At 46.8% G+C, this 21,484-nt stretch overlaps 1 protein-coding gene and 1 long non-coding RNA gene across 3 annotated transcripts in view; one reads left to right on the top strand and one right to left on the bottom strand.

The window, feature by feature from the left end:
• Positions 1 to 21,484, top strand: part of LOC135973902 (uncharacterized) — a 123,012-nt gene that overhangs the window by 29,236 nt on the left and 72,292 nt on the right. The gene's annotated exons all lie outside the window — the stretch shown is intronic.
• Positions 3,968 to 21,484, bottom strand: part of AGBL1 (AGBL carboxypeptidase 1) — a 400,010-nt gene continuing 382,493 nt past the window's right edge. For both annotated transcript variants that reach the window (XM_008165433.4, XM_042856651.2), the window contains one exon: positions 3,968 to 5,004. In XM_008165433.4, coding sequence (XP_008163655.2) covers positions 4,698 to 5,004 — 307 coding nt within the window. In that variant the 3' untranslated portion in view covers positions 3,968 to 4,697. The remainder of the gene's footprint in view (positions 5,005 to 21,484) is intronic.

The following is a 21,484-nucleotide window of genomic DNA, read 5'->3' as shown; positions in this document are numbered from 1 at the left end:
TGTGCTCGGCACGCGGGAAGGAGCTGGAAAAAAGCTTCAGCCCAGCTTTCGTTTTTGTGCCCACAATGTTCCAGGGGCAACGGATAGACAACTCGCTGTCAGCTTTGCTGGTGCACTCCGATAGTCAGACATTTAAGTGACATCAAATGCACTGGCAAAACTGACTCCCCTACTATGGGCCACTGCGTAATGCTGAGCACAGAATGAGGCTGTTTTACGGGAGCTGGAACAATTTTTACAGTGGGGGTGCTGAGAGCCATTGAACTAAACTGTAAATCCTGGATATAATGGAAACCACTTCAAGCCAGGGGGTGCAGCAGCACCCCCAGTTCCAGCACCTCTGGGCTGCTTCTAGCTATCTGGCCATATACCTGTGTGTGGGGCCATATTCTGCCTCATTTTACTCGGGGCAAGTCCACTGAAGTCAATGGCATGGGTACAGAATGTATGAGTGTAACTGAGGGCAGAATTTAGCCCACAAGAGATGAATTCATCCTCGGTGTAACTCAACTGACTTTAATAGAGTTGTTTCAGGAATGAATCTGGCCCATAGTGTTTACTTCACGAAATTAACAGTGTCAGAGTATCAAGAATGCTGAAAATGTTGTGATGCAGAAGGATTGCTCCCTTACATTGGAAACCCACACAACTGACAAGTCCTGATGCCTCAGTACATTGCAATATGCGGTGGTACATATTCTGCGCTGCAGAAAGAGTGTGTGTATGTGGTGTGTGTCCATGATGAAGTATATGCTGATAGTGTGTGTGGGGGGGAGGGGGTGTTGTGTTGAGGGGCTGTACTGTGGCATGTTTGCACTGTATTGTGGAGTTGTGCTTTAGCTTTTCTGAACATCCTGTGGCATGGGTTGTACTGTGTGTTTGTACTGCAGTGTGTGCATGGCACACTGTGCATGCTACAAAGTACATGCTTTGTCATGCATATGAACATTGGATTTTGAGGTTAACTGTACTCATATCTTTCTTATTAATAAGTTCTGAAGCAATGTTATACATCCTATTATAATGTGAACACGTGTTTTACTTCCTTTGTGTCCATTCTTGTGAGCCAGCCTTTTATCAAAAATCAGTATTATGTGCAACAAGCCGCATGCTGAAGCAAGCAGAACAGGACATCTGTACAGTGATAGCAGACATCATACCTAATGAATTAGCTCTGTCTAGGAAGCTCATCTTCTGAGGACCCAGGCAGCCTGTCTTTTGAGCTGCATTAGAACGAGATTGAGACGTGTAACTTTAGAAACCTGGATGCTGGAACCTCGGCAGATTAGGAAGGAGCCGGGTTTCTGACTTCAATCCAAACAGTCAGCTCCCATAAGGTCCAGGTCCAGGTCACATGGCAGAAAGTCATTCAGCAACGTACTGTAAAATCACCTCAGGGAAGTTTCTTTGCAGGCAACATATTGAATATGGTTCCAGGTGGTGCTTTTAGCCATCCGGAAGTGATACCAAAAAAATAATCACTGGCAATACAGGATGCATTGGTAGTTACTTTGCTACATACCATGACCATTTGGAACTTCACAGAGATAGCAGGGATGGGACTCAAGAGCCTCTTGGACCAGCACAGGCTTGTGCCAGTTGAATTTATGGAGAATCTCCATCAGCAGTGTAGAGCCTGTGACACACATTTGAGCCACTGGAGGGAGCAATGCAGATGAACACCAGTCAGTTCATCACAGTGCTTAGCTACCTCCCAAAGGGTGTTGTGAGGCTTAATTCATGAAGGGCTGTTAAAGCTTGGAAATCTTTGAATGAAAGATGCTGGAGAAGTGCTAAATATTACTCTTATCCTTGGATGGTTTTATAGTGGTTAATTTTCCTGCATTACATTTTTATAAAGGGGGAAGATTCCATTAGCAAAGTCTGAGACTCTTCGGCATCTATTTGGCTGCCACTGACTGAAGCTGCCTGACAGTTAGTTATAATAAATAATCTAATAATAATTAATAATAATTACTTAATAATAAATCCCACCTTGTATCCCGTACCTTACACTTTGCAGAGTTTACTGCGCTGACTGTGACCTGAGAAACATTAGAGAGAGCAGGAGCTGCACATTCGTTGCCTGTGGTACTCTTGTACTGTTACCGATTTTTCCTTTTTTTATTATTACTTTATTTTATATTAAATGTTTCCGTGACACAGGAAGAAATGGCAATCCTTGTCTCTGCAAAGCCCGGGGCGCAGAGGTGAACAGTGAATTCTAATGCATAGCAAAGAGTTAGGATCGCAGAGTCAGGGCCACATCGTGCTTTTCCTAATTTCTTCTATAATAAATGAGGAATCTCTACAAAATAAGCCTCTGTCTTTGCAGGCAATACCAGGAGAACTGAGCTATTTCCTGTTCTTGGCACTGAAAGAGACCATTTTGACCCAGAGATGGAACTCAGCAACGCACAAGGTCTGCCTCCAGCCCATCTATCTATGGTCCTATTATCATTTCCTCGCCAATTAGCCATCAGGCAGAATCCCCTGGCCTTCTTGAGGACTCAAATTGGTTAGGCATCTGCATAAGACCTACAAAGACACACAGAATGAGTACAACTGATCACAAATTTTAGAACAATTTATTTTGCCAGAATTCATTTTTAATGGCATTTTTTGTTTGTTTTTCATGAAATGGTTACACGTATTTTCTGTTTCCTGATGACCGTTTACTTTTTTATATCAATATCCATCTGATTAAAAAACCTGAATTAAAAAAAATCATTTTTTTTTAAAAATAGGTCAGGTTTGAACCCTTCAAAATGAAAACGATTCCATTTTTTTTTAGGAAACCATCTTTTCATTTTCTGATCCGCTCTAACAGTGAGTCTGACTGTAATCTCCCTGGGACATGGACCGTCTTTGTGTGGTGTGTTTGTACAGCGCCTAGCGCAATGCAGTCCTGGTCAATGACCAGGGCTCCTTGGCATTACCATAATACAAACAATCATGACTATTTTTTAATCTAGTTAATTTGTTTTGCGTTAATCACTTGCATTAACTGTGAGTAATTGACAGCCCTATAAATAAAAATAGACAATGGCCACTGGAATGGCGACCTGGCTAAGGCAGCTGTCAAGTGTTGCCACCGCTGATGTGTACCACACTGTTCCCCTTGATAAAATGCTAGGGATCCTTGCCAGGCTGAAGAGGAGAGACATTTGCCTCCTTCTGGAAGGTTCCATTATAGTGTTCCACCAGGGGAGTCCTCTCCCTAAGAAAAGTCCTGAATATTAACTGTAGTCCCCCTATGTGATCAGCAGTACCTGTAGTCTCTCTGTGCATGCTACTGGAAAGACGTCTTACAGAGAAAGGGTGTCACCTCCACTGTACGCAGTGGAACAAAGTCTGCACTCAGGTCCATTGGTGTAAATCTGCAGTGATTTGATTGACTTCACTGATCCATTTATTCCAGTGTGCCTGAGAGCAGCATTTGGCCTAGTGTGCCAGAAACACATGTGCACATGGTGTTTCCATAAGCATGGACGATCCTCAGCATGCATACTTGAGAAAATGCAATAAAAGAACCTCAGGCAACTCTCTGATTGGGAACCCTCCAGGCATGCTGCGAGCTCATCTTCTTTCCTGAGTGCATGGGGAGGAAGTGGATCAATAAAATGGTATATAACAGGGATCGGCAACCTTTGGCATGTGGCCCATCAGGGAAAGCCCTGGGCGGGCTGGGCTGGTTTGTTTACCCGCCGCGTCCGCAGATTTGGCAGATCACAGCTCCCTCTGGCCGCGGTTCACCACTCCAGGTCAATGGGGGCTGCGGGAAGTGGCGTGGACTGAGGGATGTGCTGGCTGCCGCTTCCCACAGCCCCCATTGGCCTGGAGCGGCGAACCGTGGCCAGTGGGAGTCGCAATTGGCCAAACCTGCGGACGCGGCAGGTAAACAACCGGCCTGGCCCACCAGGGGCTTTCCCTGGCGGGCCGCATGCCAAAGGTTGCCGATCCCTGTTATATACCATTGTATTGATCCACTTCCTCCCCACGCACTCAGGAAAGAAGATGAGCTTTGCAGCATGCCTGGAGGGTTCCCAATCAGAGAGTTGCCTGAGGTTCTGAATCTGCTCCATTCTAATTATTGGTTGGATTGGTTACTATTGTAGGTGATGGTGGTGGGTTCTCCAGGTATGTTGGAATATGGCTAGTCATTAAGCACACAGGGCCTGATCCAAAGCCCATTAACGTCAATGGTAATCTTTGGATCAGGCCCCTAGAATTCAGATACATGCAGCAAAACCTCAGAGCAATAAAATGAAACAGATATCTCAACTCTGGCCAAAAATCTTCAGAAAAAGATCTTCTGAGATTTTCTAAGTCACAACAGTAAGGGAAGGAATTGGGGTGAAGGACTCTTCTCCCATACCTTAGGCACTCAAAAGATCAACCATCATGACAATCTGCATGAAGCCAAGACAACTAAATTAGAGAAAGTGATTGCACTGGTGATGATGTATAAGAATGCCCTAAGTCTTCACATTGCACCATATGGACAAGTGACTGCTCACCCCTCCCTGTATGCACAGGGTAGGGAACCTTTCTCTCTATATATATTTTCCATAAACATAAAGTCAGTTTTCCATGCAGAACTGGGGCAACACATCTGGGAACAAAGCTGAAGCCGGCAAACGGGTAAAGAGGAGCAGTGACCCATTTGCTTATTGCTCGGTAAGTCAAAGCTCTGTTCACGCAGGGCTGCTTTCAAACCCAGCAAACACGCTGAGTGACGTTGATGGGAGTGGGAGAGCTTTGCTATTGGTTGTTTGGTGGCTGGAAATGTAAAACCCTCCAAGAACGCTGGAGCTGCATGTCTGTCCCTCGCTGGCCCCCTCCTCTTCCACCTCTCCTTCTGCCCTCAGGGAGATCTCCCGGATCTCTTCGTCTAGCTCAGAGAAGTCCCCTTCCTGGTCAGAGCAGCTGTCAGTATTGTAATCAATATCTTCCCCACAAGGAGGTTCATCATCAATCTCCAGGCTGTTGGTGCTGCTGCTCCTGCCAAGGAATCATAAAAGAGACAGAATGTCAACAAAGTGAGGTGGGATTGTCTAGTGGTTAGAGCATGGGGCTAGGAGTCAGGACTCCCTCGTTCTATTCCTGGCTTTGCCAGTGTGGCATCAGGCAAATCACATCACTTCTTTGTTCTGTTCTCCCATCTGTAAAATGAAGAGAATGATATTTATGTACCTCCTGGGACAGACACATTATTGTTATTAATGTTTAGACAGCACCACAGGCATGCCCGGTGCTTTGAAGACAGACAACATAGTGCCTGTCTTGAGGAGCTTACAAGGTTAAGTAAACCATGTTAAGGCACAGGGGAGAAGACACGGTATCCGGTTACAAAGAGGTTGTTGGTTTAACCATCATCCCCATCTTGTTTGTTCCATATTTCGTGTGAGACCTAATTAATCCATGTGGGTTAAAGTGCTGGGACATCCTTGTATGGTGCGCTGTGTAAAGGCGAGTGTTATGGGGAAGCGGAGGAGTAAGCAGAAATAGAGGCTCCAGGGACATTGACCACAGCTATGCCAAGAACAAGGAGGGTTGCAGCACCTGAAGCTTTGTCATTTCAAAAGGGACAGATCTTTTTTTGCAACCAGTCTTTATGAGGCAGGGCCAACTTCAGAGGTGAGTCTAAGGGAATCCACAGACAATCTAAGCTGGTGTCACTTACATCTTCTTCTGTCTCTCTGAAAGTAGAGCCAGAAGATCCCTCAAGATCCCCATAGGCTTACTTAGCAATTTGCATTCAAGAATGGTCACAACTGTTCTATGCGCACACTTGAATTCACAAAGTTCATTTCAATATGTTCTGTATTTAAAATATCTGAATGAAATATTTCTGAATGAATTGTAACCACTAGACAGATGGCTAGGGGGATAGAAAGCCTTTCCCATTTAATTCAATCTGGCCTTAGTTCTGGAAAGGGGGCCGGCTGGCTTGTGGGGGTAGAAAACAGGATACAGTCCTTCATCTCTAGGTCAGCAGTTTCAAGCCAGCCCAGGTCAGGAGATTGGATGAACCAGGGGAACTGGGATCCAGTCATTTACTTCTAGGTCATTGGTTTCGCTCTGACTCAGGGTAGGAGAGTGGATTGCTTTGGGGGATTGGGAAAGGAATAACAATCTTCCACGCTAGGTCAGTGCTTCTAATCTGTTCCAGGTTGGGAGCAATGAATGGCTTGGCAGATGGACAACACATAGCTTTAATGTGTGCTCTGCTCATTTGCATGTCAGTTACCACAATACTTTCCCAGCTCTCAGCCGTCTCATAGCAGTTCCGGCATCTGAGGTTTTAGAACATGCTGAAGGTTTAGAGCGTTGCAGTTGGGTGTACGGATCTCTTTTCTCACTGCTCTGCACTCCAGAAAAATGTAAGATTTTCCTCACTTTGAGCCTCCAGATCTTAACTGTGTATGGGCTGCTTTGCAAACAGAAACAAACACTATCTAGCAGTGCCCACTCCTTCCCCTGATGATCTTTGGCTTCGCTCACTTCAGGGTTGTACTGTATAGGGATTCTCCACATGCTTAATAGGTCTGTGTAGCCTGAAAATAAATAAATGAAAACACTATGCACTTCTATAGTTTCTGGCTTCCCTTCAACCTTCCCTGAAATCTGGGTCAGAAGGAGCTCAAAAGTGAAAGTGTGCACGTGACATGGAAAAAAATCCACAACAATTGTTGTTACACACGACTTAAAAATCATCTCAGCTTTCTGTGCAGAGGACGGCCAGAGGACTTTGATTTTTTTTTTCTGAACTACACAGGAATGGCACAAATTACCCAGTCTACCATGACAGTATTCAAAAAAGAGTAAAACTCCAGGGAAATCAGACCCTTTCATTTTTAAACTATGCTGCTGCTTCTTTGTGATTGTCAAAATAAAGAAATAAAGAAATTTTTAAAAAGAAAAGAATAAAAGACTCTGGATATTATTTACCCAGTTTCAACAAGCTTCTTGGATACACTGGAATTCAGTCATCTATGATGTAGTGATGGGACTTAGCTGCCCCCATGCTGATTCAACCACCTGTGTTCTAGAGAAGAGACTCAGACTCACCTGCAGTACCTGTATATCCAAGAACAACTCCCTCACCAATTCTGTGACCTATTTCTCCATAACCTTATTATTTGTATGCCTTTTTTCAGTTGATAAAAGCCCCCATCAATATAGGCTATGGGAACTGTACAAACTATCTGTATACATAACGTGCAGACTAATACTAACGGTCAAGATCGTTGCCCCAATCCTTGCCATAAACACCCCCAAACAGGCAAAAGCCTGAGGAAAGAGACAGACCTTACAACATGTTCTCATGGTCAACAGACCCAGGCCCTGGTGAACCAAAATGAAAGCAAGATCCACAGTTGATGGCCTACTACTGAAAATGCCTTGACAACAGCACTAGGTGTTCATATCTGGAGACTTATCAATGGCAGCAGCAAGACAGGCCTGTTCCAAAGTCCATTTAAGTCAATGGAAAGGTTCTCATAGACTGCCGCCTGCTTTATCAGGCCCTATATGAGTAGCCAGGCAGTCTATCACATCAAACCAACGCACCCAAGGCCTTAGAGAAGCATGCCAATGATTTGATTTGCTCCCAAGAACAAATGTAAAGTGCAGCTTTGGGATAATTGGTATAATATACTCCTTGCAGCCCAAGGAGCCGGGACTTGTTAAAAAGGAAATGGAACTTGGAGACACTGGACCAAATTCTCAATCAATTACATGAGTACTGATTTGGAGTAATTTTTCTCAGATTAGTGCAGTTGCTTCAGGTTGGTAACCAAATAGCAGTGCCTGAGGACAACAGAAGGTTCTGGGTACTTCAGAATGTACATCTTCCTGCTTTTATTTCCTAGGAATTTTAGCGCAGGTGAAAGGAGACAAACTGGCAGCTCTGGAGACTGAATTTCCCCTTCTCTAGCCACAGAGTAACTACAGCAAAGACAGCAGCAGCGATAGCTTCCCTATACTTCCACCACTGATACGTTCCAACCTAGACTTGGATAGTCCATCTCCGAGGGTCTGAGAAGTGTTCTGTCTCCCTGGATCATTCAGTCATTGGCTTCTTTGCTGGCCAACAAACAACTAGCACTACTTGTGGTAATAGCTACGGTGATTTGTGCACATGTTCACAAGGAAATGTACTGTTACCACCAGCTCAATTCACTAACAAATAGCAGTTAGATGGTACCAATATCTTATCACTACCAACACAAGCGATAATCACACCTGTGACTTAGGAGCTGAAAAGCTCTTTGTCGCATTGCCAGCTACTGGAACTCCTTGCCTGAGGAGGTTGTGAAGGTTAGGACTACAACAGGGTTTAAAAGAGACTAGATAAATTCATGGAGGTTAAGTCCATGAATGGCTATTAGCCAGGATGGGTAAGGAATGGTGTCCCTAACCTCTGATTATCAGAGGATGGAGATGGATGGCAGGAGAGTGATCACTTGATCATTACCTGTTAGGTTCACTCCTTCTGGGGCACCTGGCATTGGCCACTGTCGGTAGACAGGATACTGGGCTGGATGGACCTTTGGTCTGAGGCAGTATGGCTGTTCTTATGTTCTAATGTCCCCAAACCAGCCAATTCCCCTCACATCTCTCTGCTATGCAGAATTTTCCATCCAAATAATTCACCATCTATGGTAGGTGCCTTAGACCATAAACAAAGCAATACAAATGGATCAGTTCAAACAAGCAGAATAGAGGTTCTTCGAAAAGATGGCAACATGTAGCCTGCTGGGGAGCAGGTTACAATCCCACTAACGAAGGGGCCAAACTCATTAGGAGTTGCCTGCTCTCCATATCACACATCCCTGTTCCCTCAGAAGAGAATGCAAGATGACATGGTGAGACATGGTAATGAACAACCTTGGTGGCATGTATATTAGTGCACGGAGAACTGGGGTCTTTTCCTATCCCATTTTTTTTAAGGGCTGGAAAAAGCAAGAGATGAGAGATAAGATTCACCAAAGAATAATGATATTGTCTTATGGAAGGTAAACAGAAGGGAAAGCCGATGACATTACATTAGGGAACTCGAAGGCAAATATAGTTTATTAATAGCACCGAATGCTGACATGGTACAGAGGAAGGGAGGGGGCGATATAGCTACAGAGGGTGAGCCACCAGCTATTACAATGAAAACACATGCACGTGTTAGCTGGCCTACTAATTTAAAACCTATGGCCCCGTCACCTCATCTATTGCAGCCTACAAGAGCCTCAACAGCAATTTGCAACTTTATGATGTGATAAATAGAATTTCTTTGTTTTGATTTTTAATTTGCATATTTATTGAGATATGACTCGATCTTAATTAGCTCTGCTTTTGTGTGTGTGCATATTTGTTTATTTTCTGTGAAAAGGGAGCTTTGTGTTGTGTGAAAGAATTCTGCATGTTCAATGATTTAATAAGAGGGTGTGTGTGGGGGGGGGGAAAGGCCATCGCTTCCCTTCAAGTCAACATTCTCTGGCTTTTCGATTTTACTCTGGATTGTTTCTTTCAGTTGCCTCCCACCCTTCATTTTAAGCTGCTGCCCTCGTTACATCGCAGCTGGGCACCAAACCTCAGAAGTCAGTTGTCCTGCCAAATTCCACAAAAGAAAATATGACTTCTCGTTCTTGTTGATAAAATACAGCCACACATTGTACAAGGAAGTGACAGCTGATCTATGCTCTGCAAACAGTTACTCTTTACCTGCATGTATACATGCAGGCAGAGGGGGGAAAGAGAGCTCCCCAGGGCATTTCTAGGGATGTTGCAGTCACATTTTACTTTTCTGGCAGGTCACCCAGTCATCCATATTTTAACTGACTGGATCAAAAGCAAAACATGTTTTATTGTCTACTGCTGGAGAGAACTGGCTCCTTGCAGATGTCCCTTTTACTCATTTGGTGATTTTCACTTAGGTTTGCTACCTGACCTTGATTTTGACAGAACTTTCAGGGGAATTACTCTAGTGAGTCAAAAGTAGCCTTTTCCCCCCTCAGTCCATCACCTATGGCCTGATTGGTGAAGTAAATGGAAGTTTTTCTACTGACTTCAAAGAAGCAGGAGTTGGACCATGATGGCTAACCACCATGACCAAGAAGGGAGACTAGGAGGAGGAATAGGGTCCATTACTGATGATGATTACATTAACGGTTCCCTGTGGGAAACTGCCAACAAACAAATAAATCTTTGCACACCTCAAGATGCATGCAATAGCCTCTCCGTGATCATCCTGCCTTTGCCCTCATCCTCCTGCATTCCCCCAAGCCTTCCCTCTGTTGTCATTTGTTACAGTCCTGACCTATACTGAAGCTCCTCATGGCAGGGACAAGGCCATTATCTGCTCTGTAAGGAGCCAGGCACATCCATGACACAATATATGTCATACATACATTTAACCTAAATCTAATATAATTATTCTTCAGACTTGAGTGTGGCCATCCAAGAGCAGACTTCAGCTCTTAACATTTTCATGAAGTTTCTGTTAGGGTGTAAGTGGACACACTTGCATCCAACAGTGTCTTTAATTAAACGACATACACTCCTGGAAGAAATACAATGCCAGAATTAGACTTTGATAGTTACTGAATCAACTCTACCCTTTGGGGCTTGACTAACGGTCTCTTATCTTCAGCCTCAGCAATGGAGTTCATTTTTAAGATCATCCCATTCTTCCCTTTAATTTCCCTGGTTCCCCACAGATCTGGGTCAGGTTGATCCATCCATATGTCCAAGGAGGACTGTTTTTAATCCTCACATCACTGAATGAGAGCGTCAGCTGGACAGTAATACAAGCTGTCTCCAGCATAGAGACCCATCTCGTTAGCCTGCTTTATTGCCATGGTGTAGATCAGTGGTTCTCAAACTGGGGACGCTGCTTGTGTAGGGAAAGCCCCTGGCGGGCTGGGCTCCCACTGGCTGCGGTTTGCTGCTCCAGGCCAATGGGGGCTGCGGGAAGCGGCGTGGGACAAGGGATTTGCTGGCCGCCGCTTCCCGCAGCCCCCATTGGCCTGGAGCGGTGAATTGTGGCCAGTGGGAGCCGCAATCGGCCGGACCTGTGGACCCGGCAGGTAAACAAACCAGCCCGGCCCGCCAGGGGCTTTCCCTACACAAGCGGCGGCCCCAGTTTGAGAACCACTGGTGTAGATGACAATGATAGAACTCTGCCGGTTCCCATTGGATCTCCATTCCAGTGGGACACTTGTCCAGGACTTTTTACATCTTACAACACATACTTAAAATGCTGAACTGAGCCCTGGGCAAGTCGGTGCCCTGGCTTTCAGCCCACTGCGGCCCATCCTGTGATAAGCACACTGTGGCCTGGGAACATAATTCAGAGCTGCCTCAAGATTCTATTTGCCATGGCTGAGCAATGCGTGGGCTCTTTCAGAGCACAGATATTCTGCTGCATAAAGCCAAAGGAAAGGTGTAATTCATCGTTAGGACTTGTACTAATTAGTTTTTCAGGAGTTCCCGAGGTAATTGCAGCCTGTAATGTTTGTAATTGATTTGGCAAGATTAAAAATGGATGCTTGGTGCACTGGTTAGATCAGTGTGGAGCATGTGAGGCTTCTTCATTTGGAGGAGAGGAGAGATTGTTCAGACTGGGGACACTATCAATACAGGGACAGCATGCAGACTCCTGGCCTACACTGTCCCCTAATATTAATTAAGGCTTGGGAAGCATTTTATTATTACCTGTAAACACTTGTGATAGTCTTCTAAAAATGGGCTGTTTCCATCCTTCCTATGAGTAGGTACTTAGCCAGTCGCTGTGATTGGCGCAGCAGGAAAGTAGAGTCTGCAAATCTCATTACATCCCTGTTGGGATGTTAAATAGCCTTGAAAGTCAAAATGGTGATGAGAATGAAGATGAATCGGGATGAAAATTCAAACCGGGAATGAGAGAGACAGGCCAGACCAAAATCAGTTGACAAAGAAGATATACTGGTGAGTGGGGCAGGAACTAGTGAAGGGTGAGAAAAAAGACTTGGTGAGATGACTATTTTATATAATATTAACTAAAGTCTCCCCCTTCAAAGGTATATATAAATTCAGGCTGCCATTCCAACTCAGAGGTTCTGGTGACTCGAGCAACACTTGTGTATTATGATGCCATTAGAAGCCCCTTGCAGTGGGATTACAGCTACATTCTGGACAAGGAAGAGAAATAGACAAGGATATTAGGAGTGGTTTAAGAATAATGAATTTATTATTTTGCTAATGTATTTATTACACTACTTGACGACCCAGGAAGGTCACAGTGGGACTGCAACACCCACCTAAATCATTAAAGAAAAGCAAATGTTCAAATCTGCATAAAATTCTCCCTTCTCACTCCCTGAGGATAGATCATTCAGATTTGGAAGCAATGGAGGGGAGAGGGAAGTGAGTTGGTAAGGGAATAATGGATAGTCCCTCCCAAGGTTCAGAAGACAGGTGCCTGACAGTTCTGGTGTTTCTCCAAGCCACTAGGTCTGCAAATATAGAAATGAAGTCTCCCGATGATAGCTTTTTCCATGAGTTTTTCCAGGACTTTCTGTTTCTGATCAGCTGGGTATTGCACCAGAGAAGCCTTAATTATGATCTTTTAGTGCTTCCAGTTCCTGCCCTGGCTAGACCCAGGAAGTTCGGACACAGCAGCAAAAATGTGAAAAAAGAAAAAAAAGTTAAGTGCATGTTTATGAATATAAAAAAATAGTTCAGAGTCAGGAGTCTGGGGATTTGTTGATGTTGTTTGGCAGGGAGAGGGTTGAAGGTGTGTGTAATTTTCCTGCCCTTTCCTATCCTATTAACCTATCCTAGTTGTAACCCAATATGTTGCCATACCCATGGTCTTAAAGCTTTGAACAGGGAGATAGGTGGGAGGTGCCGGGTGTGCAGATCTCTTTACAAAGAGGAATGGCCCTTTAGTGCTTTGAAGGGGAGATTCTCCTCCCTATACACGTTTCCAAGAGAAACGATAAACACTAAAAGAATGAATTGCAGCAGCAAGGCGACTCCCAGCACGGCGATGGTTAACTGATATGTGTGCGCAGGAGGGAAGCGCTCTGGTCCCTAAATCACCAGATTGCCACCAAGGTTACAGCAACTCTTCTCTGAAGGGCAGGTTTGGGGAGGAGAGAGAGAAGAATTATTCATTCATATGAAGGCCACTGGCTTGATGTTAACCAACCTTCCTGCATGCCAAAGCTCTCCACCCTGTTCTAGGCTGATAGGACAGACAAATAAATCCACATGTATCATTCTCCACCTCTGAGCCAATCCTTAAACTGGGCGGACAGAAAAGCCAAAGGCTCCGGGTTCAATCTTACGCGTGACTGTTAATTTCTTTCTCATGGAAAACAAATCTATATGTCAGTGTTGTGCTAACATTGAATCTTTAACATCGCTCTCTTAGCTCTAGGCCAGCAAGCATTAATAAAACAAACCGACTTGAACAGATGCAAGTCAGCCGCTGAACAAAGAGCTATGAGGCTTGGTGCTGATCCCCACAGCTAACTCATTTTCTTTCCTTTTTTCTTCTCTATACTCCCCCCCCTTTTTTTTTTTTACTCCGATTACATTTCAGCACAAACACCCGAAAGACTACACCAGAGTATCTATGGGAATCATGTGTGTTTCTCATTGTAGTGATATGAACTCATGCTTTGCTCTGACATCACTCTTTGATATCCTCTTCCCACTTCAGGACAGCTGGGTTGGGCGAGTTAGCTTTGAAACACAGAGGACCTGATGGCAAACTTTGTCAGTCTGGCAATGTGCACCCGAGTGATAGCAACAGCACCACCATCAGTATGGCAGCTGAAAGCCGAACTGGAGTTCTGATTCCAGCATGGATCTATGGCTAGGTCTACACTACGGGGGAAGGGGGGAGTCGACCTAAGATACGCAACTTCAGCTACGTGAATAGCGTAGCTGAAGTTGCGTATTTTAGGTCGACTTACCTGGCTGTGAGGACGGCGGTGAGTCGACCGCTGCCCACCGCCGTCGACTCCGCTTCCGCCTCTTGCCGCGGTCGATTTCCGGAGTCGACGGCAGAGCCATTGGGGATCAATTTTATCGCGTCTAGTGAAGACGCGATAAGTCGATCCCCAATAGATGGATTGCTACCCGCCGATCCGGCGGGTAGTGAAGACGTGCCCTTGCCCGGGTGCAATGGAGTTTGTCTCTTTCAGACGACATTGTGCTAAATCTAGATATTTAAGTTAATGGAGCTATGCCAGTTTACACCAGCTGAGGAGCTGGCCCAGTGTGCAGAATGAGAGGCCTAAACCATTTGAATACCCAAACTCTGCTGGGGAGGTACCAACAAAAGCTTAATTTACCCATTCTGCTGCCACTGGGCCAGATTTTGAATCGTCCCTTAACTCCATGATTAGCCCTAGTGAAGTCCATATCACCAGACTCTGCCTCATCATGAACTTGTAACATTCAGTAAAAATCATCACTAAAGAAAGCATTTGGGGGATGGAGGGCGGACAAGGGGGATGTGACAGCCTGGCTTCAGCCAATCAGAAATGTACAATGCTGTGATGTCACCCTTTCTGAGGCTGTGCTTCCAGAGTCAATGCCATTTCCAATTTGTACGGACTGAACTGCTTGCAAAAACATGAGCCATCAACTACCCACCTGAGTTGAACGTATTTATTAAAAAATATTGGAAACCATTAAGGCTCTGAATAATGCTAGGGCTTTGGAAAATATGCTTTGGAACTTGTATCAGCCAATTGGCTACAATGTCTAGTTCCAGAACAGATTCTGTTAAAAAATGATGATCATGTTATTGATATCACATAGTAATCATCCCGACTGGTACAGTAAGATGATTAGATTTCTCATAATTGCTGATGGGTGCTTTTAGTAATTGAATCACTGGCAGAGTGGGGGGAAAATAAAGGAAGTTTAAGGATTTTGGCTTTGATGCTACGCTTCCCTGCTTTTTAGAATAAAGATTGAAAATCATTCAGGTTGTTCTGAGCTAGAGAGCCTCAGCTGGTGCAAATCCATGTGGCTTCATTGTCATCGCCCTCACTGAGGATTTGGCCCCATAGATTTAATTTCAAAATGCCACACACTGAACCCATAGATCTCTGAGTGGCTTAAAGGCTTTTGGAAGCTACGAGATTTAGGGTGGCCAAGACGTTTAGGCTATGTCTACACTGCAGATGTTTGTCTCCAAAAGTTATGCCACTTCAATTAAAGAGTTTTAATTAAACCGCTGCTGCATGTCCACATTCTGCTCCTTGTGTCGACAGAGCACATCCGCACTAGCAGCTCTTGCATCGACACAGAGAGAAGTGCACTGTGAGTAGTTATCCCACTGTGCCACTGGCTGCAGGATTCTTTGGGAAGGGTTTGTAATGCCTCATGGGGCAGGTACAGTGTCAAGCAATGCAGGTTTCTCAATCCCATCATTCCATGGGCATCCTATTAGATTGGCAGCTCCTTTTCAACTGACGTGTGTGGAGGGGAAGGGGGCAGAGTGTGTGACAGGGAGTGTGTGTGTGTGTGTAGTGGGGAGACAGAGACAGTGTGTGTATTGGGGGAGAGTGAGTGGGTCAGCATGCTGTCTCTAAGTTCAGACAGCCACCAAAAGCAACCAGTCCTGAGGCAGGGGGAGGGGGAACACCCCCAACATCGGCCCCCACCTCCCTCCTTGACAGCACAGCAGTCTCTTGCTCACACACACACACACACACTGGCTCCTGCCTGCCTGCCTCTGTGTTCATAGTGTGGGAGAGAGCAAGAGCCCTCTGTTCCCAGAGCAGAGCAGCATGCTGAGCTGTTAGAACTTCAGGGACCCTTGAAAGGGGAGGGGTGCAAGCCTCCAGGGCAGCCAAGTTCAAAACAATGAGCAGAGCAGTCACGGCGGGCATTGTGGGATACTGGGGGAGGCCAGTTCTGGCGATATAATGAACGGCAGCACCTACACTGATGCTTTGTCATTTTAACTTTGCCACCAAAAGCTTAACGCCTCTCATCGAGGTGGTTTTGTTTAGTGGCCAAAAGTGGCATTGCAGTGTGTAGACCGTTACTGTTTTGCCGCCCAAAGCTGCCCTTTGCCGCCAAAAGTCTGCAGTGTAGACAAGGCCCGATGGACTGAGTTTTAGAAGCTGCATCTCTGTTTTGTGCCCCAAGTTTTGCAGGAGCGAATAACTTCACATGCAAATATGTGCTGGTGAAACTGATGCCATGCAGATGTCTCACTACCTGATTGCACTAGCAACTAAGGCAAATGACTAAATTACATCCATTGTACCTACAAATATTTGCACTACAAATACTTGAATTGCAGGTGCAGAACAAATGGGAGGCTTCTTTGAGGTCCCTTTCAAAATCAGCTCCTTAAAGTGAGTAAAGCAGCTCTATGGATACTGATTTCTCTTTGTAAGAGAGTCTTTTCTGTGATAACCATATTTCCTCTTAAAAGGGCCTTATGTTGCCTCGGAGTTCTCAGGATGAATCCACAACAAAGCTGCCAGAAATGTCGTCCCAGAAGAAATTCTATTTTATTCTGTTCTATATAGGTTCTTATACTGTGCTCGTAATGGTAGTGTCTGAGCACCACCCAACAACGTATGAAACAATATGACTAATATCTGACCTGTTTTGTTCTCTCATCCTCTCCCAAGGGTAAGAAGTATGTACAATGGAGTGATTTGTATATATATATTGTGACAGACCCAGACGAGTGGGGTACAGGAGTCTGGTAGAGGGCAAATATACTGGTCACTGGATGAGTAGTTTTCTGTTCCCTGAGTGACAAGAGCAGGGGCTGCACTAGTGTAATCAGGAACCTGCTAGAACCAGTTAAGACAGGCAGGAAAATTAAGACACCTGGAGCCAATTAAGAAACTGCTAGAATCAATTAGGACAGGCTAGCTAATCAGGGCACCTGAGTTTAAAAAGGACCTCACTTCAGTTTGTGGTGTGCCTGTGAGGAGCTGGGAGCAAGAGGCACAAGGAGCTGAGAGTGAGAAGACATATTGCTGGAAGACTGAGGAGTACAAGCATTATCAAACACCAGGAGAAAGGTCCTGAGGTGAGGGTAAAGAAGGTGTTGGGAGGAGGCCATGGGGAAGTAGCCCAGGGAGTTGTAGCTGTCATGCAGCTGTACCAGGAGGCACTCTAGACAGCTGCAGTCCACAGGGCTCTGGGCTGGAACCCGGAGTAGAGGGCAGGCCTGGGTTCCGCCTAAACCTCCCAACTCCTGATCAGACACAGGAGGAATTGACCTGGACTGTGGTTTCTACCAGAGGGGAAGGTCTCTGGGCTGTTACCTGACCCACATGGTGAATCTGTGAGGTGAGCAAATCCATCAATAAGCGCAGGACCCAACAAGGTAGAGGAGGAACTTTGTCACAATATATATATGTTAATGAACACAGGATCAGAGGAATGTGCCTTGCACTGGGAGCAGAAGGTGATCAGATTTATGATGGAAATACATGAGGTCTCTGCGATCAGAGACAACTTTAGAATTAAGGATGCAAATATTTTTAATTAAAAAAATGGGATCAGGCTGAAACTTCTGCCCACAACCTGACCCTAAATCTTCTCTCAAAATATCAACCAAATCTAAACCAAACAAAAAAGACGGTTACTCACCGTTGTAACTGTTGTTCTTCGAGATGTGTTGCTCATATCCATTCCAATTAGGGTGTGCGCGCGCCGCGTGCACGATCGTCGGAGAATTTTCTACCCTAGCAACACCGGCGGGTCGGCTGTGGAGCCCCCTAGAGTGGCGCCTTCATGGCGCTGGATATATACCCCAGCCGACCCGGCGCCCCCTCAGTTCCTTCTTGCCGGCTACTCCGACAGTGGGGACGGGGGGCGGGTTTGGAATGGATATGAGCAACACATCTCGAAGAACAACAGTTACAACGGTGAGTAACCGTCTTTTCTTCTTCGAGTGCTTGCTCATATCGATTCCAATTAGGTGACTCCCAAGCCCAACTTAGGTGGTGGGGTCGGAGTGAGACATTGCTGTGTGCAAAACTGCTGATCCAAATGCAGCATCGTCCCTGGACTGCTGCACTAGTGCATAGTGAGCTGTAAATGTGTGGACTGATGACCAAACTGCAGCTCTACAAATGTCCTGGATTGGAACTTGAGCCAGGAAAGCAGTCGAGGAAGCTTGGGCCCTCGTGGAATGAGCGGTGAGGTGTGGTGTCGAGACACCTGCCAGGTCATAGCAAGTCCGGATGCAAGACGTGATCCAGGAGGATAGGCGTTGTGAGGAGACCGGTAAGCCTTTCATTCGGTCGGCCACCGCAACAAAGAGTTGCATCGTCTTTCTAAAGTGTCTTGTGCGGTCAATATAGAAAGCCAGGGCCCTGCGTACGTCCAGAGAATGCAAATGTTGATCCTGGCGAGTAGCATGTGGCTTAGGATGAAAGACCGGGAGAAATATATCCTGATTGATGTGAAACGGAGAAACCACCTTAGGAAGAAAGGCAGGATGTGGACGAAGCTGCACTTTATCCTTATGGAAAACTGTGTAAGGGGGCTCGGATGTAAGCGCCCTGAGTTCAGAAACGCGCCTTGCTGAGGTGATGGCTACGAGGAAGGCTGTCTTCCAGGATAGGTACAGAAGTGAACAGGTGGCCAGTGGCTCGAATGGAGGACCTGTGAGCTTGGAGAGAACCAGGTTGAGATCCCACGTCGGAACAGGTTGACGCTGTTGTGGGTACATCTGGTCCAAGTCCTTGAGGAACCTAACGACCATCGGGTTAGAGAATACCGAGGACGCGAGTTCCCCTGGGTGAAAAGCCGATATGGCGGCCAGGTGAACTCTAATTGAAGATATCGCCAAACCTTGCTGTTTTAGGGAGAGGAGATATTCCAATATGAGAGGAATAGGTGCCTGCAACGGGGACATGGCTCGTTGTTCGCACCAACAGGAGAACCGCTTCCACTTGGCCAAGTACGTGGTCCGTGTTGAAGGCTTCCTACTGCTCAGCAGAATCTGTTGGACAGAGTGCGAGCATTGTTGCTCTGCCTGGGTGAACCATGGAGCAACCACGCCGTGAGGTGGAGCGATTGCAGGTTGGGGTGACGCAGTCGGCCGTGGTCCTGAGAGATGAGATCTGGACATAATGGGAGCGGGATCGGTGTCTGAACCGAGAGCTCTAACAGTGTGGTGTACCAGTGTTGTCTCGGCCACGCTGGAGCGACCAGAATTACTTGTGCCTGGTCTCTGCGCAATTTGAGCAGCACCCTGTGGACCAGAGGAAATGGAGGGAAGGCATAAAACAGGTGGTCTTTCCAAGGGAGGAGAAACGCATCCGAGAGAGAGCCCGGAGCTCGTCCTTGTAGGGAACAGAACACGTGGCACTTTCTGTTGGCTCGAGATGCAAACAGGTCTACCTGGGGAAACCCCCACTTCTGGAAAACGGAATATATGATGTCCGGACGGATAGACCACTCGTGCGTCTGAAAGGACCTGCTGAGTCGGTCCGCTAAAGTGTTCTGGACTCCAGGGAGGAACGATGCCATGAGATGGATTGAGTGGGCGATGCAGAAGTCCCATAGGCGAATCGCCTCTTGGCATAGAGTCGACGAACGTGCTCCTCCTTGCCTGTTGATGTAAAACATGGCCGTGGTGTTGTCGATGAGAACTAACACACAGCGGCCACGTAGGAGATTGAGAAATGCCTGGCACGCCAGGCGCACCGCCATCAGTTCCCGAACATTGATGTGCAGGGCTAGCTGGGGTGCAGTCCACAGGCCCTGGGTATGGTGTTCGTTGAGATGGGCACCCCAACTCAGCGATGATGCGTCTGTGACCAGGTGCAGAGAGGGTTGTGGGGCGTGAAATGGCATCCCCTCGCAAACCACATTGTGATCTAGCCACCAGGTGAGGGAGGTCAGGACCGAGTTCGGGACCGTGACCACCATGTTCAGGCTGTCCCGATGTGGGCGGTATACCGATGACACCAAGGTCTGGAGTGGGCGAAGCCGAAGTCTGGCATGCCTGGTTACGTACGTGCAAGAAGCCATGTGACCCAGCAGGGCAAGGCATGACCTCACCATGGTAGTTGGGAAGGCCCTGAGCCCTTGAATGAGGCACGTGATGGTATGAAAGCGATTGTCTGGTAGGACAGCTTGTGCGCGTCCGGAGTCCAGGACTGCGCCGATAAATTCTATTCTCTGGGTAGGCTCTAGAGTGGATTTGTCCCTGTTGAGTAGGATGCCCAACTCGTTGAATGTGTGCACTATTATGTGGACGTGAGCTCGAACTTGCTCTTTGGTGCGACCGCGTACCAACCAGTCGTCTAGGTACGGGAACACCTGTATCCCTTGTCGACGAAGGTACGCTGCCACAACAGCCATACATTTCGTAAACACCCTTGGGGCCGAGGATAGGCCGAAGGGAAGGACTGCAAACTGATAGTGCACCTTGCTTACCACGAATCGCAGGAAGCGTCTGTGAGGTGGGTAAATTGCAATATGAAAGTATGCGTCTTTCATGTCGAGGGCGGCGAACCAGTCTCCAGGATCGAGGGAAGGAATAATGGTCCCTAAAGAGACCATGCGGAACTTCAACTTTACTATAAATTTGTTGAGTCCGCGCAAGTCTAAGATGGGTCTCAGACCCCCTTTGGACTTGGGGATCAGAAAGTAACGGGAATAAAATCCTCTGCCCCTTAACTCTACTGGAACCTCCTCTATGGCCCCCATAGAAAGGAGCGTGGAAACCTCCTGTATAAGAAGTTGCTCGTGAGAAGGGTCCCTGAAGAGGGACGGGGAAGGGGGGTGGGAGGGAGGGAATGAAGAAAACTGGATAGCGTATCCCCTCTCCACCGTGCGAAGGACCCAACGGTCCGAGGTTATAAGGGACCAAGCACGGTGGAAGTGGGAGAGGCGATCCCGAAAGGAGGGGGCTGGATCCTGGGGGATGACTGGGGCGCCGTCCTCGACCGCACCTTCAAAAGTTCTGCCTGGGGCCTGAGGGTGGTCTTGGTGGCCCTTGGTTCTGACGGGGTTGAGGGCCGGTCCACCTTCTTCTACCACCTCGCCCCCGCCTCCGGGCAGAGTCCTGTCTCTGACGAGGTGGGGGGGGGGGTAGAAGCGCTGAGGCTGAGGCCTAAATGGCCTGCGCTGAGGACCCGCAACGTGCATCCCCAGGGAGCGCATGATTGTTCTGGAGTCCTTGAGGCTCTGCAGGCGAGAGTCCGTCTTATCAGAGAACAACCCATGTCCTTCAAAGGGCAAATCCTGCAGGGTTTGTTGCAACTCAGGGGGCAAACCCGAAACTTGGAGCCAGGAGGTCCTTCGCATAGCGATACCTGACGCCAGGGTTCTCGCATATCTAAGGAGGCCTGTAAGGAAGTCCGAGCCACCTTCTTACCTTCCTCGACTAAGGCCCCGAACTCTTCCCTGGAGTCTTGGGGAATCAATTCCTTGAACTTCCCCATAGAGTTCCAGGAATTAAAGCTATAACGGCTCAGGAGCGCTTGTT

This window comes from Chrysemys picta, chromosome 10 (genome assembly GCF_011386835.1).
Source record: "Chrysemys picta bellii isolate R12L10 chromosome 10, ASM1138683v2, whole genome shotgun sequence".
NCBI classification, from domain to species: domain Eukaryota; kingdom Metazoa; phylum Chordata; order Testudines; family Emydidae; genus Chrysemys; species Chrysemys picta.
Note: the sequence above shows the minus strand (reverse complement) of the source record. Positions and strands in the feature narration are given on the sequence as shown.